The sequence below is a fragment of the Malaclemys terrapin genome, chromosome 2 (assembly GCF_027887155.1).
Source record: "Malaclemys terrapin pileata isolate rMalTer1 chromosome 2, rMalTer1.hap1, whole genome shotgun sequence".
Classification (NCBI taxonomy): domain Eukaryota; kingdom Metazoa; phylum Chordata; order Testudines; family Emydidae; genus Malaclemys; species Malaclemys terrapin.
In genome coordinates this window covers 241,560,447-241,576,683 of record NC_071506.1, presented here as the reverse complement: position 1 = coordinate 241,576,683, position 16,237 = coordinate 241,560,447, and the positions used below count along the sequence as shown (strand labels likewise).

Below are 16,237 nucleotides of genomic sequence, written 5' to 3'. Positions count from 1 at the left end.
CTACTGGCAACTCCCCACAATTTCAGATGGATGCAGTTTCCATTTATGGTTCAGTGGAAAGAGATATTGGGGCTGTGACTGTTTCTGATTGACATATAAACAGTTATTGCAAGTTCAAGGAGAACCTTTCCCCCCATCCCCTTTCTTTAATACTTCCAAAAGTCTGATCCAGTGTCCTCTGAAGTAGTGGAAAGATTCCTATTGTCTTCAGAGGACTTTGGATCAATCCTTAAGAGACGTTCTACAAGCAATGAAAAACAAAACAAAACAGCACAGCGACTTGCCAGTCTGCACATGTCTGAAGTGCAGAAGATACTTCCCTCTGTTTAATAACATGTTGATATGATTTTCTGTTTCTTCCTGTCTTCATTCATGCTGAAGCAGGAAACCAGACTAACATTCTGTCATGCTTTACAAATGTGGTAGGGCTTTTGCAGTTTGTACTGTTATGGGCTGGGTAAAATCTTGTTATAGGCGGAGTTAACATCTCTTTAAACTGATGTGTGAATAACTTCCCCATTTAAGAAAGATCGGGCGGGTGAAGAGTAATATATTTTATTGGACCAACTTCTGTCCTGAAGAAGAGCTTTGTTTAAGCTCAAAAGCTTGTCTCTCTCACCAACAGAAGCTGGTCCAATAAAAGATATTACTTCTCCTACCTTGTCTCTCTCATATCCTGGGACCAACATGGCTACAACACTGCATCCCCCATTTAAATCAGTTGTACTAAGAGACAGTTAAGGGGCCACGCCTAAAACAGAGCCTAATAGAGTCTGTCCAGAAACTAGTACCAGTGGGTGGAGGGTTTAACTGGGTATTCTAACCAAGTGCGGGCATAGGGAGTTTGGGAGAGGACACACAGAAAATGTGAACAGGTAAGAACAGACTGAGTGGGAGAGAGAAGCGTATCTGACCCTGGAAGAAGCTGGGGATAGGTTTTTTGGGTCAGGGATGCAGGCTGAAAAGACTTTGGTGCTGTGAGCAAAAGAAGCTTTTTCCTGCTATTTGATCCCCTCTGAGTTCACAAATGCAGGACTTTGTCCACTCTTTGTGCATAAACAAAACTGCATGAAAGAAATACCTATCACCAATTTCTACTCCCAACTGGAACATCCACAGGGCCCCACATTTTGATTAGCTGCTCGGGATAAAAGGGGCAACAATAGCAATGGATTACTTTTTATCAATGAGATCTGGATGAATTTATAAAATAAAATATGTAAATGTAATGTATATTACTTTCAGTTTCTTTCCTTAGCAATCCTACCTTTCTTGTCCTAAGTATAAGTGACACTGTCCTAGTAGATATGGCACTCAGGATGGCAAAGGGAAACAATAGAGCTAACAAGCAGAACACAAAACCAAACTAATACTGCTGTGAGAAACTAACAACAATACCTAACAGGTAGCACATTTAATCTTCAATGCATTTATAATCTCTCACTCACTAATTATCACAACTGAGAAGTATGGGAGTAAGAAGTATAATCCACATTTACACATATGGAAAAATGGCAAGATTAAGTGTGGGATTTTCAAAAGTACCAATGTGATTTAGGAGCAAGACAATAGGACTTGTTCTCTTAAATAACTTCAGCACTTTTGAAAATCATACCATAATCGGCTGGCCCAAGGCTATATACAAAGATAGTCAGTATAACAACTGGAATTAGAACTTGGGAGCTCCCGGTGCACTATCCTATGCTTAAACAACCAGTCCATGCCTCAGCCCTACTAATCAGTCATTATGTAATTCAGACCCAGTCATCAGTAATAGATTACGTTTACAAAGTAACCAAAGCAACTACTCAATCCTAATTGGAAAGCTATTTTTCTTTGCACACACACGTGATCTAAAATGGAGAGGGTTTAAAAGCACAGTTATAACTCTCAGGATCCATTGACTATATTAATATAGGGAATAGAGCATATTACTGAGGGTAAAATAGCATTCTGAAACTTACCACTGAGGTAAGAGCCATCTGAAAACTGTAGATTCGTGCAAGGCCAAAGTCAGCTAATTTTATCTGCCCACTGCTTGTCACGAGGATATTTTGTGGTTTCAGATCACGGTGCACCACTCGGTGTGAATGCAGAAAATCCAGCCCTCGCAACAGCTGAAGCATCATGTCCTAAACACAAACAGCAAATAGTAATCAATACAAGGTGGCAAATAAACAAAGTTTCACATCTGCAAAATGAAGTTAAATAACTATTGACTTGAATATGTGTACAAGAGACAAAAGTGCCTATTAACATAAAACAGACAGGATGTTGCTAGAGCCAGCTGATTTGAACAGGTGTACTTACAAAGGTAATTATAATTTCTAGTTGAATTATTTGAACAAATTATTTGATGTTGAGAAATAGAAGTGTGAAGACCAATCAATACATGTTAAAGAAATTATAGATCAAAATTCTGTAGTGTAGCAAAAGCATGCACATAAACCCCCCAAACAACTTCAAGAACAAATTATCTAGGTCAGAGGCTGGCAAAGCAGCTGTTCTTCACTCAGACTTCTTCACTTCATCTTCAAGCCACCTAGTACATAACTGAAGGAGAAGGATGCACATCAAATAAATGTGTGCCTGGTCCTTTCCCACTGAAGTCAATTGGAGCCTTAGCATAGACTTCACTGGACACAGGATTAGACTCTATATGAGAATACTAACCCTTAGCTAATTGGCACGGTCAAAATTGTCGTTTTATATTCAATCTACTGTATAAAATTTACAAAATATATCAGGGTCTGTCTTTTGCTCTGTGTTTGTGTAGTGCCTGGCACAGTGGGATCCCTGGTCCATGACTAAGGCGTCTATGCACTACGGCAGGGGTAGTCAACTTTTTTTTTGTCAAGGTCCAAATTTATTGGTCAAGGTCTAGTCAAGGTCCAGACTCCAGAGAAAATAATAAAAAATAACAATAATAATGATAATAATTAGTAAATAAAAAGATTTCAGGGCCTGTTCAAAAGCGTCTGGATTTTGGTCGCGGTCCATCTATTGACTACCCCTGCACTACGGTCACACAAATAATAAGGTTTCACTTTTTTGCTTTCCATATAATATAGTTATAGTGACACAATATTTTATAACATTTTCAGTGTTAAAAAGAAACTTTGTTATTTGTGTTCATTAGGCATTGTTTTACAACAGCCATAATAACACAAAAGCAAGGAATCAACCAACAAATACTTCTCAAAACACAAACACTAGAAATCCAAGAATTTAAAAATTCAAGGGAAAGCATTAACAAAAAAATCACATCTGAAAACTGTGTACCTAGCATTGCTACAGGTAATTTCTAAGGTCACTAATAAATAAAAGGAATAATTTTTTCAGGTTCAGGTGCAAATTTTGTGCATTTGACAGCAGTTTGTGTAAGTCAGTTTCATTGTCTTGGTGGTCCTATATGCCCTTCCCCAGGCCCTCCAGGAAGGTATTTACCAGTGACATTAGCAACAAAACTGAAACTGAAGAAGTAGATGGGAGGAATGAATAGAGACAAAGGGGAGGAGAGGTGAGTTGATCATGCTTAGTGTTGTTGCTCTGGGGTGCACCCAAAAGTCCCTTCTAAACATAATCAGGGGAGCAAACTCCCCCCCACCCCGACATTTAAAAGAAAAAGGATACAAAACTTCAGCGCATACTGCTGAAAGGTAGCACTATCAGAAAATTACAATGACGACCACCCACAATTACCCCTTCTCCACCAACAGTCATAAGAAAATAGAATAATCTGGCTAGAAACCCAACAAGGGACAAAACCACACTCTTGACCATTATATTGATGGCTTCAGGAAAAAAACTGACTGTGAAATGCTTAACAAACATCATATCCACCACAATCTCTCCACTACCAAGAGGACAGCTACACAGTCCCTGAAATCCAACTACCAAATAGTGATCAAACCAGCAGACAAAGAGCCACCATCATAGTCCTCAACTGTGATGACTACATTAACAAGGCCAAGTGACAGCTCTCCAATATCACCTATTATATAGAACTCAAAGACACAACATCACCACCACTACATTTTATCTAGGAATTTAAGGATATAATCAAATCTTTCCCCAAACAACTCCAAGAGAAACTCTACAACCTTATCCCACATGAACTCCTCAAGGACCTTCTACATGCTTCCCAAGGTGCACAGACAAGGAAACCCAGGCATACCCATCGTATCTGGCCACAGCACTCTTACTGAAGGAGTATTGGGACTCATAGAAACCATCCGCCAACCACTCACCACACAAAGGGCCAGCTTCCTCCAGGACACAATTGACTTCCTCCAAAAACTCCACAACATTAACAGGCTCCCTCAGAACACCATCCTTGCCACCATGAATGTCTCAGTCCTGTACACCAACATCCCTCACAATGATGGCATTGCTGCCTGTCTCAAATATTGACACGATAATGAACAACTCAGAGACATCCACCCCAAACAATAGTCAAATTCCTCGATTTCATCCTTACCCATAACAATTTTACATTCAACAACCCTTTGTCCAAATCATGGGAACAGCCATGGGTACCAGGATGGCTCCCCAATATGCCAACCTCTTCATAGACCATCTTGAAGAAGAATTTCTGGACAAATGCACCATGAAACCGATGATATACCTGAGATATATCAATGATATTTTCATCCTCTGGACAGACAACCTAAATTCCCTTACAGATTTCCATCACAACTTCAACAACCACCCCCTGTCCATTAAACTCTCTCTAGAACACTCTCACACTAGCATCTGCTTCCTGGACACCTTGATCAGCTTCAACAATGGAACTCTACAGACAACTATGTACAAGAAACCCAGAGGATCACCACACCTACCTCCACAGATCCAGTAGCCACCCCAAACACACCCAGAAATCTGTTATCTACGGCCAGGCATGCAGATATCACAGAATATGCTCCAAGGACAAAGTTAAAGACCTTAACACACTTAAAACCATCTTCACCAAACAAGGACACGCTACCAAAGAAGTAGATCGCATCATGAATGGGACACACAAATACACCAAGAAAACCTGCTTCAATACAGAAATAAAACCCCCTCCGAGCGCAGATCTCTAGTTGTCACCTACTACCCCATACTGGAACCCATAGGAAGCATCAAACAATTATCACCCATAATTGATGGGAACCCCATCCTGAAATAAATCTTTCCTGAACCCCTTCTTCTGGCCTTCAATCCCCCACCCTCCTCCTGCAACCTCTCCAAGCTCATCATCAGAAGCAAACTCCCCACAAATCAGGACACATCAACTCAAGCAGCACCAGACCCTGCCAGTACAACAGATGCAAAACCTGTAGACCTAACTCTACTGCTACCATGATCAACATCCTCCTGCTACCCCCACAACACACCTTTCAAAATCCACGGGTCCTATACATGCCTAGCACAATGAGTGCTATACCTCATCCAGTGCACTAAATGCCCCAATAATAACTATGTGGGTGAAATCACACAATCACTATGCCCTCAAATGAACTCTCACAGAAAAATGATAGACAAAAATACCACATCACCTGTGGGTGAACACTTTTCACTGAACAATCACTCTATATCTGACCTCTCAGTCCTCACCCTGCACAACACCTTCAAAAGATGAACTTGGGATCTTAAATTCATAATTTTACTAGACACCAAAAATCATGGACTGAATAGATACACTTATTACAACAATCTATAACCCACGTAACCCAACCCCCAGCTTTTTTCCCCCTTTCCTCTATGACTGAAGAGGTGTTAACAGGCCCCTTCACCTTGAATGGTCCCGTGAAATGTGTTAACCACTTACGCTAAACTATCAGTTCCACCTTGTATTTAGTTGTGACACTCTGAAAAAGCTCTGTGTAAGCTCAAAAGCTTGTCTCTCTCACCAACAGAAGTTGGTCCAATAAAATATATTACCTCACCCACCTTCTCTCTCTAACTTTTACATAGGTCTTCTGATCTTGAAAATGTAATACAGAATTAATGGATTGATACATTTTAAGGCTCGATGGGATCAGTATGATCATTTAGTCTGACCTCCTGCATACACAATAATTGCCCATAATTTCTGTTTGACTTATAATGGCTCTCTCATAAAAACATCAGCCTTGGTTTAAAGACTTAAAGTGACAGAGAATCTACCATGTCTTTAGGTAAGTTGTTCCAATAGTTAACTACCCTTATTTCCAGTCTGAATTAGTTTAACTTAACCTTCCAAACACAGAGGTTTGTTCTGTCTTTGTCTACTAGGTTCATGAGCCCTTTGCTATCAGAAATCTCTTCCTCGTGTAGGTGCTGGTAGACAATGATCAAGTCACCTCTTAACCTTCTGTTAGATAAACTAAGGAGACCGAGCTTCTTAACTCTCTCACTGTAAGGCATGTTTTTCAGACCTCAAATCATTCTTGTGCCTCTTTTCTGAACCCTTCCAATTTTTCAACAACCAGAACTGGACACAGTATTCCAGTAATGAACTCACTAATGCTGTATACAAGGGTAAAACCATCTCCTTACTCCTACTTGACGTTCCATTACTTATATACCCAAAGATCCCATTCACCTTAGCTACAGCAAGGGTGGGCAAACTGGCCCAACAGTTGTTTTAATCCGGCCCTCAAGCTCCCACTCCGGCGCTCCAGCTGGGGATAGGGTGACCACACAGCAAGTGTGAAAAATCGGGACAGGGGGTGGGGTAAAAGGAGCCTATATAAGAAAAAGACCCAAAAATCGGGACTGTCCCTATAAAATCGGGACATCTGGTCACCCTAGCTGGGGAGCAGGGTCGGGGGCCGCTCTGCACAGCTCCCAGAAGCAGTGGCATGTCCCCCCTCTGGCTTCTATGCATAGGGGCAGCCAGGGGGCTCTGCTCCACACATTGCCCCCACCTCAAGTGCCGCCCCTGCAGCTCCCATTGGCCAGGAACTGCGGCCAATGGGAGCTGCGGGGGCAGCACCTGCGGATGGTGCAGCGTGCAGCAGAGCTGCCTGGTTGCGCATCCAAGTAGGAGCCGGAGAGGGGACATGTCGCTGCTTTCGGGAGATACTTGAGGTAAGCACCACCCAGAGGCTGCAATAACAAATACGCCCCAACCCTCTGCCCCACCCGCCCTCCAAACCCCTCGGTCCTAGCCCGGAGAACCCTCCTGCACCCCTCCCCCTTATCCCCAGGCCCACCCCCGAGCCTGCACCCCCAGACGGATCCCTTACCCCCCCGTGCTCCCACCCCCTGCCCCAGCCGTGATCCCCATCCCGCCCTCCGAACCCCTTGGTCCCAGCCTGGAGTACACTCCTACACTCCAAACCCCTCATCCTCAGCCCCACCCCAGAGCCTGCACCCCCAGCCAGAGCCCTCACACCCCCACAGTCCACCTTCACTGCCCCAGCCCGGAGCCCCTCCTGCACCCTGAACTCCTCATTTCTGGCCCCAGCCACAGCCCACACCCCCTCCTGCACCTCAACCCCAATTTCGTTAGCATTCATGGCCCTCCATACAATTTCCAAAAAGTTTGCCCACTCCTGAGCTACAGCATAACACAGGAAACTAATATCTCATTGATTATCTATCATTACTCCCAAGTCCTTTTTAGTGTCACTGCTTTCCAGGATACTGTCTCCCATCTTGTAAGTATGATCAACATTCTATAGTAGGGACATAATCCTCTAGAATGGTTCAAATAAACCAATTTAAAAAAAAAAGATTAATCTTCATTAAATTCTATAGCTTTTAGAGTAATTTCTATAGACATTTATTTGTTTCATCCATATTCAATTCTTTAGGGATTTTTCACAGTGGAAACTTCTAATATTAGGAAGCATGGACATGCTGCAAATAAGGTGAACTAAACATCCTTAACCTTACTCTTACTCCCTGCCAACTGTTAGCTTGCACATGCATCACGCCTTCCACATAAAATGGAGACCTTTTGTTGAATGTGGTTTTGATTGAAGTTTTGAACCTCTGACCATAACATATCCAAAGGCTTGTCTACACAGAGGGATAAAGCACACTAACATCTGTGTATTAATTGGTCTGTGAAGACTGTTATGCTGTTTGAAACAGTATTATGTTAAAGCGTGCTTCAGTGCACACTAGCAGGGTCTACACAGACCAATTAATATGCAACACGTTAATGTGCTTTAGAAATCACACCTCCATACAGCGCATTACCCCACCATGTTGCCAAGCTCTATGGTTACTGAATCGACTTCTCTTTGTGTAGTTTCTCTTTATAGTTGAGGAATTGTGGAGAAAATGTGACTACGATTTTGTGCATATATATCTATACTATAATCAATAAGTTTTATATTCTGTCACTCTGCTTGCACAGCCTGATCCAAAGCCCAATGGCCTTTGGATCAACCTCCTAGGAGATAAGGTGCTGATTCAGCAAAGCACTAACGCACATAGTTAACTTTAACCACATACGTACATTTTTTGCCTAAATTACCTAATTTTATTCCAGCTCCATAACACCAGATATGGTACATGTTGTGAATTTAGTGGATATGAGAAATGGTCTCTAGAGGGTCCTTCTTTCTGCTCTTCTACATGCCCCAGGTTTTTCCAGGTGTGCAAACTAATTACACAGTCACTGAGAATGTCAAAAATGATTTTTCAAACACTTATAAATCTTTATTTTGCATTCTTCCTTCAAACTCAGCAAAGACAATTCTCCTCCACAAGTATTAGTTATAGGCGATGTCTCCTGTTTCAAACATCAGATGCTTTTCTTTCAGCCAGGACTAAAAAAGGAGGCATTAGAATGGTTTAAAATGGAACAGAGAAATTTTTTCCATCTCCCACATAACGCAGAAATGGATACATTTCTTCCAATTACCTCCCTCTGCAAAAAAAAAATCACAAGGAACGTGTCAGTTAAAAGGGAATTTTTTTTCATGAAGTTAGAAAAAGTGTCTAAAAATAGTGGTAATTATAACAGTTGTCAGTGTCAAATGAGTTAAAGAAGGAAAAAATATTATATACTTCAGTCCATCTTCCAACTAAAGCAGGATTTGTTCATACAGGATATTTTCTAGTGTTTTTTCCAGTTTAGTTTTATTCTAAACAGCTCTTTTTTTATGCTATGCCTGTGCTCCTTGTTATTTGCAAACATATGCGTGAATGGGTTTTTATTTACACAAATCTTTGGGGAATAGATATTTTTATTACCTGAATTCATTTGTGAATAGAGGAATTTTGTGTCAAAGTAATATTTGCTAATCAGTATTTGTTATTGTCATGCTTCTAAAGTTTCAGCCATCTAGTCAGGGAGCAGAAACAATACCATGTGACATATGTCACCAGTTATACTCTATGAATAGTGAATCCTGAATAATCAGGTGAGTGTCTGATGATCAGTTCATAATTTGATATTTGTTTGCATAAACTCTTGATAGAATAATTAGTAATAGTGAATAGATTTGTAAAAATCAAAGTTGATTAGCAAACAGAAAGAGAAATTTGCAATGAATATTTTTCCCAATTAATTGTTCTACCAATTCTTACCTGGGAGACTATTCTACGGTCTACTAAACCTCACACAAAGCACATGAAAGTACATTCCTCGCAAGAGGTCCCTGTCAACTTCAAAGAGTAGTTTGTAGCATGTTGTTTCACTTTTCCCCACAAAACTTTCATGTGGCATCTGGCCACAGCATAAATTCTATTGCTGGTCAAACATTTTTCAAAGATTGTTGAAAGTGTTATAATCGCCACGTTGCCAGACAGCATGGAGATGCTTGTGTTGACAGATAACTTGGGAGAATGATTTATTACGAGTAATACACAATTATCTATTGAATTTATATAAATTAATCTTTCCTAGGATATTGTGTACTTGCAAACACAGACTATAATAGCATCTGTCACTGCAGATTTGCAATTCCTACTACCATCAGATCGTATTACAGAAGTTGCCATGATGGTTGCTAGAGTTAAGGTTGAATACACATTTCCACTTTAACCTCCTGTTTTTAGAGGACCATAACTACCACATTTTTACCATTCATGTTAGATTTTATAGGTTTGGTCTCTACCGAAAGGTATTGTTTTTTGTTTGTTCTAAGATTCAGCAAAAATGACTGAGCCATTTTGGAGCAGAATAAAAAATTACACTTTCATCACACAGAAAAATGTAACTTTTTAAAATTTACAATCCTGAAACAGTGGGAGGCAGAAAGTTGAAATTTGCTATGGAAAGGGAAAAACCCTTACTGAGGAGACTTTTTTTGCATGTTCCACTGAAAAAATCAGTGTTACTTAGACCAAACAATGAGACTTTGAAACTAAACCCAGTTCTTCCAATGTACAGTGCATTTTACACATGATTTTTCTGCTTAAGTTCATAAAGCACCTATTTGGGCAACCCTTACTCAGGCAACTGATATAAATTGTACTACTCGCCTGAGTAGGAATTCACCAACAAGAATAAGGGTTGCATGCCATGTCCAAAGGGTGAAAAATATTTCTCAAATAATAACAACACATCATGAATTTTCCTATAATAGATATAAAAGTGATATTTCTATGTGTAGCATCCTTTAGTACTGCTCTGTGTATGATTTAGAAAAAAGTCCATAGTACATGGCTGTTGACAAAATTACATATCTTAGAGAGAAAATAATTCAATATTAAAGGTCTAAGGGCTAGATTTTCCCATTTAGGCACAGAGGTGGCACAGAGCTGTACCACCTTGGGAAGACTGCTAGGCAGTAGAATACATCCTGGATCTCCCATGTACATAGAGGCAGCATATCTACCCACTGCTACTTATTTTGTGGGGTGCAATTTTCCCCTTCTGCTGGCTGGTATCTAGGGAAAGTGAAGCCACATCTGATTCCTGTGAATCTAGAGGATACAATTTTATCTTCTGCATCTGAGTTCCTACCATCACTGGAAGAAACAGCTTCCTGAAGCACATGGATAAGTTTGGTCCTATCACTGAAGGGCAACAGTAGAGGGACTCTCTCATATGCAGAGAGAGGATAAAGCACAGAATTGTGACAGGAAGCTTTTCCATTGGTCCTGCTTACTCCGTTTGTCTCTTGTGCACTAAAACATGGTAAAATACCGTAATCCGTGGGAAACTAGCAATGCTTCTCCTGCCCCTATCTGTAGCATTCCATGTACCTGCCCCGTATTCTTCATCTTACAAGGACTGGAATCCTTCATTTTTTTATACTGTAGAAATGGAACGCTCCTATTTTTGACATCAGGTGTTGGCATACTGGTGCTGAATGTGTCCCCTACGAGTGTTTGGAGAGAAAGAACCACAAGCGTAAACGAAGGAGAAGAGTTTTAGAAAGTGGTATGTCATGAGTCAGTAGTGTCAGAATTTGACAGATTGATTTTAGTGGGAAGCAGGATCAGTCCATGTCAAAACTGCCATTGATTTCAGTTAGAGCAGGAGTAGACCCCAAATGTTCTACAGGGTAATGTAGGAACTCCAGAAGGTAAAACAAGAAACTACTTTCAAGTTCAATAGCGATCATTAAATGTGCTGGAATGAATGCTGAAAGGTTTCACATTCTCTCAGCTCTATTTTAAACGGAATAGTCACAGCACTTCTAAGGTAACACAGTCAACATTAATTAATGCCAAAAAACAATGGCATTCCTGAGGAATTACATGAATAGCAAAATACTTCATCATGATTAATGTTATTACACTGAATCCCAAAGGAATTAGTAATGATTAGTAACTTCCTATTAAGAACAGTACATTTATTTTTTAAATTTCCTCACACTGGCCTAGGAACCCACAGTTGGGGCTTCCCAGAACTCCCTGGTTGCACTGTAAGGGGTAGAGTAGAGTAATTTGTTACATCCTTTTAAGGGGCGCAGCATTCTCTTCTCCATGCAGCTGGCCAGCTCCACTGGCCAGCATACAGGAGCAGGCACAGCAGTGGCCTCACCTACTTTCTGCCCACCCCCCGCCAACCCCTTTGCGGTGAGTGGCTCTCAGGCAATCACAGGGGCTGCCATTCTAATCAGTCCTTCTGTGGACCATGCAAAGGGAGGAGGGTGGTCTTTACTCCAGTTTTACTCACTTTGGATACTATTTTACTTCCAAGTCATCCTATTGATTTCAGTGGGGCTACTCCCAGGGCTACCTGAGATGATGAACGATGGCAAAACTGGGCATAGAATTTGCTGTGATATTTCCATCTGTAATTATTCAGCTGACTCCAAGAGCACAAATGAACTTCATTATGTGTTCTATTAAATGTATTTAGCATTTGACCCACTGACCCATTGGTTAGTTGAATACACCAGTTTTATCATATTAAATAAAATGTTTGTTTCTATAGAATACAAATGCTGTGCTTAAAAATAGCAAGGACAGAAAAATACATAGAGATAGGCTAATAACATACCCAAATCAAAGAAGGGGGAAGTTTACTCATTTTCAATGTTCTGAATGCCACATACATATCCAAATCCAGAGGGTGAATGATGATAACAATTAATTCAAATTTACACCTCATTTTAAATATGAAGTAAAAGCGCTTGAGTAATTCTCTTTGAGCTATACACACAAAGGACATGATTAATCTTTTCATAGATTTTTGTTGAACTACATTTAGTGAATGTTATTTTGTGGTTTTTTTATATATTCTGATAAGAGTTATATTTTGAACTTCTTCTAACAGGAAAAAAAAAACATGGCTTGAACAAGCTACTTTGGGTTAGGAAACTGTAGGGATTAAAGAAGCTTTAGCAGTCACCTGAAAATGCCCTTCAAGGTGCGTACCTACTAGCACTGCTAAAGTTTGGGGTCTTGGTATTTTCATGATAAATGCTTGGCCCCTGATCCTGCAAAAAGCTTCCACACATTATGCACAGTGACAAGTTCGTCCCATTAAAGTCAATGTTGTCAGTACTATCTCTGAAAAATTCACACAAGATACTGATCTAAATGCAATTTATTTTTAAAATAGCTAGAACTACCGGTGTAGTTTCATAAAAGTTAAAACATCTTAAGGAATGGAGTCCTTTAAACACTATTTTAAAGAGTATTTTGGTTGTTATTAGAAGTGGTAAATCCTAAAAAAAATGTTGTTGAATATGCCTTTGAAACCAAATTTTCAGAATTGTGGGTACTTATTTATGGCACATGCAAATACCACAGTTGTGCATACACTTGTCTGTGCAAAACGACTCATATGTGCAGGGCTGGCTCTAGGCACCAGCGCTCCAAGCATGAGGTTGGGGCGGCACTTTCCAAGGGGCGGCACCCCTCCCCCCTCTTTTTTTGTTGTTGCTTGGGGTGGCAAAAAGCCAGGAGCCAGCTCTGGCCAGAGCCCTGCCGCTGGAGAGCCAGAGCATCGTTCCCAGGAGCCAAGCCCGGGCTGCGGTGGCGAGAGGGGCTCCCGGAGTATGAGAGGAGCTTGGGAGGGAGGGAAGCAGGGCCTGGGATGCAGGAAAGGAGGTCCTGCTGCCGCTACCGCTGCTGCCACCACTGCTGCTGAGTCTCCCCAGAGCGGCGCGGCGTTTGCCCACCCAAGTGGGCTGTGCAGGGCGCTGCCAGGCTGGGCAGGGGGCGCAGATCCCGGCTTGCATGCTGATGGGGCGAGTGGCTGGGCAGCCTGAGCTGCCAAGGAGCTGCTCCCTCCTGCCCCCAGACCCAGCCCGCCACGCACCTCCCCCACCTCAGCCCCACGCTGCTTGCCCTGGGCCCCCACAGCGCCAGGGGCAGGGAGAGGCAGAGCCCGGCTCCGAGCAGGGCAGCGGGGGATACTGCCCCGCCGGGGGACCCTTGCGGCTCGGGCACCTGGGGGTCAGTGTCGGTCCTCTCAGCTCTGCCTGCATGGGGCTGGGGAAGCAGCTGTCAGCGCCTGCCCCTCTGAGCCCTTGCACCCCCCATCCCACTCGCAGCCTCTTCACTTGTACCTCCCCCCATCGCTCCTTCGCCGCACCCCTTCCCCTTGTACTCTCCCTTCACCTGCACCTCTCACCTTGTACCCTCCCCCAGCCCTCTCCTCCCACACCTCCCCCTTCCCCTGCACCTCTTCAACAGCAACCCTCCTGATACCCCCTCTCCTCCTCCACCCTCCTCCGCGAGTACATCACACCCCGCTTCTCTGCCAGTGTAGAGCCCCCAAGCACTCCCACACCCGCTCCTCTGCCTGAACCCTCTTTGCTAGATCCCCATCCCTTTCCAGGTACAAGGTTTGAGGGTTAGTACCTATGCCTTCCATGTGCATTTGGAGCACTAAAGATGGGGTTGCGGGGGACAGGGGGGGGGAAACAGATTTATACTAAAGTGAAATAAAAATAGGAGAAACGGTTTGATCCCCACTGCAAGTGTAAACAGGGATTGCTGAGGTGAACGAGGAGGTCATGTTTGGGGGGGCGGAGGAGCCCAGGACTGGGGCGGCATGGGGTGCGGGTGAGGGAGGGCACTGGTGGTGGTGGAGGAGAGCCCAGGGCTGGGGTGGGGGGCAGTCAAACATTTTTTTTGCTTGGGGCAGCAAAAAACCTAGAGCCGGCCCTGCATATGTGACTAATTGGTCAGTTTCATGCAGAAATACCAAGACTGCATAAATGACTTGCACTTTTGTGCATACAAAAGTGCACACATTGGCCCTGATTCTCATTTACATTAAGGCCATTTTACCCTGCCAGAGTGGTGTAAAGTAGCCTTAGACCATGTCTATACTAGTGAGTTTACAGTGGCATAACTACCGGTGCAGCTGAGCCACTGCAAGATCACTCGTGTAGCCACTTTATGCTGACAGGAGACAGCTCTCCCATCGACATAATAAAACCACCTCAAAGAGGTGGAAGATCTCCTACTGACATAGCGCTGTGCACACTACCACTTACGCCTGCAAAACTTATGTTGCTCAGGGGGGTGCTTTTTTAATTTAATAAATGGCAGTGTAGACATGGCCTTAGTGTAAATGAGAATCAAGCTGAAAGTTCTGAATATATGGTCTTATGTACCTTATACATTCATTCAGATGCCAAATATTTTTGGTAAAAAAGTGACGCATCAAAGAGCGGGGGTTGGCTTATAAACGGGTCTACACCAAAATTTGATGATTTTAAACTCTATGGAATCATTGAATTGAATATCTAATACATTGTCGTTTTGTTTACCTAGAGCGTCTGCAGGCATGGAGCCCCGTGCCACTTCCCGCAGCTCCCATTGGCTGGGAACGGCAAACCGCGGCCACAAGGAGCTGAGGGGCTCCATGCCTGCAGATGCTCCACGTAAACAAAACGTCCCAACCTGCCAGCGGCTTACCCTCACGGGCCGGGAGCCAAAGTTTTCCAACCCCTGAAATATAGGGTCGGCTTATGAAAGGATCATACAGTTTTTGCTATTTTTACCTATCCATTTTGGGGGGTCGGCTTATAAACGAACGGGCATATACAATATTTGGTAGTATTTTCTTTACTATATATATATATATATATATATATATTTTTTTTTAAAGCTGCAGCACTCTTTAATTGATTACATCAAAATCTCTCCAAAACTTACTGTGAAAGATGCATCCAATTAATGCAAAATTCTAAAAAGAAAACACAATGGAAAACATTAACATCTAATAAAAATAATGTTTTGCTAATCCTGTTAAATAATCTGAAAGTCTATTCTATATCTTAAAATAACTCACTACTGTGCAAGTTTAAAAAAAACTTGACATCTGTTTTTTTCTGCAGTTTCCTGTACGTTCAATGATAAACTTTTTACAGCTAGAAATATACAGAGGCAGTTTTTTCCTTTCATTGTCATGACCCTGTTCATAAACTGAGCTCAATTCATACCCACTGAAGCAGGGATGTGTATATTCTAATCCCTCTGTGTAAACAGAGCAATTGTGCTTTCTGGTTTTATCTTGGGAGAGAGATGATAGTATTTACATTGCTGAGCTTCAGTACAGAGTGAGGGAGCCTTGATGGCACAGGCTATGTGGAAGGTGTGCTGCTCTGCCCTAGATATGACCCATTTCACAGCTAGCACCATGTACAGGCTATAGGGCTCTACCAATCGAGGCAATATTAAGAGAAACAGGGGCCCCATGCACACCCCCATATTACCCCTCCACCTGCTCTTCTTAAAATGGAAGTTTACACTCAGATATCATTCATGGGATTCCAGGAGCTGGGGACCTATGCACATGCCTAGTTTGCCCAGACCTTAATCTAGCCCTGCCACCACCCCAACTCCATAAAAGCTGCAATTCCTTCCACTGGGGACCCTGTTTTCTAGCTTACAC

At 42.4% G+C, this 16,237-nt stretch overlaps 1 protein-coding gene across 2 annotated transcripts in view; it reads right to left on the bottom strand.

Moving 5' to 3' along the window:
• CDK6 (cyclin dependent kinase 6) overlaps positions 1–16,237 on the bottom strand; it is a 190,317-nt gene that overhangs the window by 104,730 nt on the left and 69,350 nt on the right. For both annotated transcript variants that reach the window (XM_054020458.1, XM_054020459.1), the window contains exon 4: positions 1,965–2,132. In XM_054020458.1, coding sequence (XP_053876433.1) covers positions 1,965–2,132 — 168 coding nt within the window. The remainder of the gene's footprint in view (positions 1–1,964; positions 2,133–16,237) is intronic.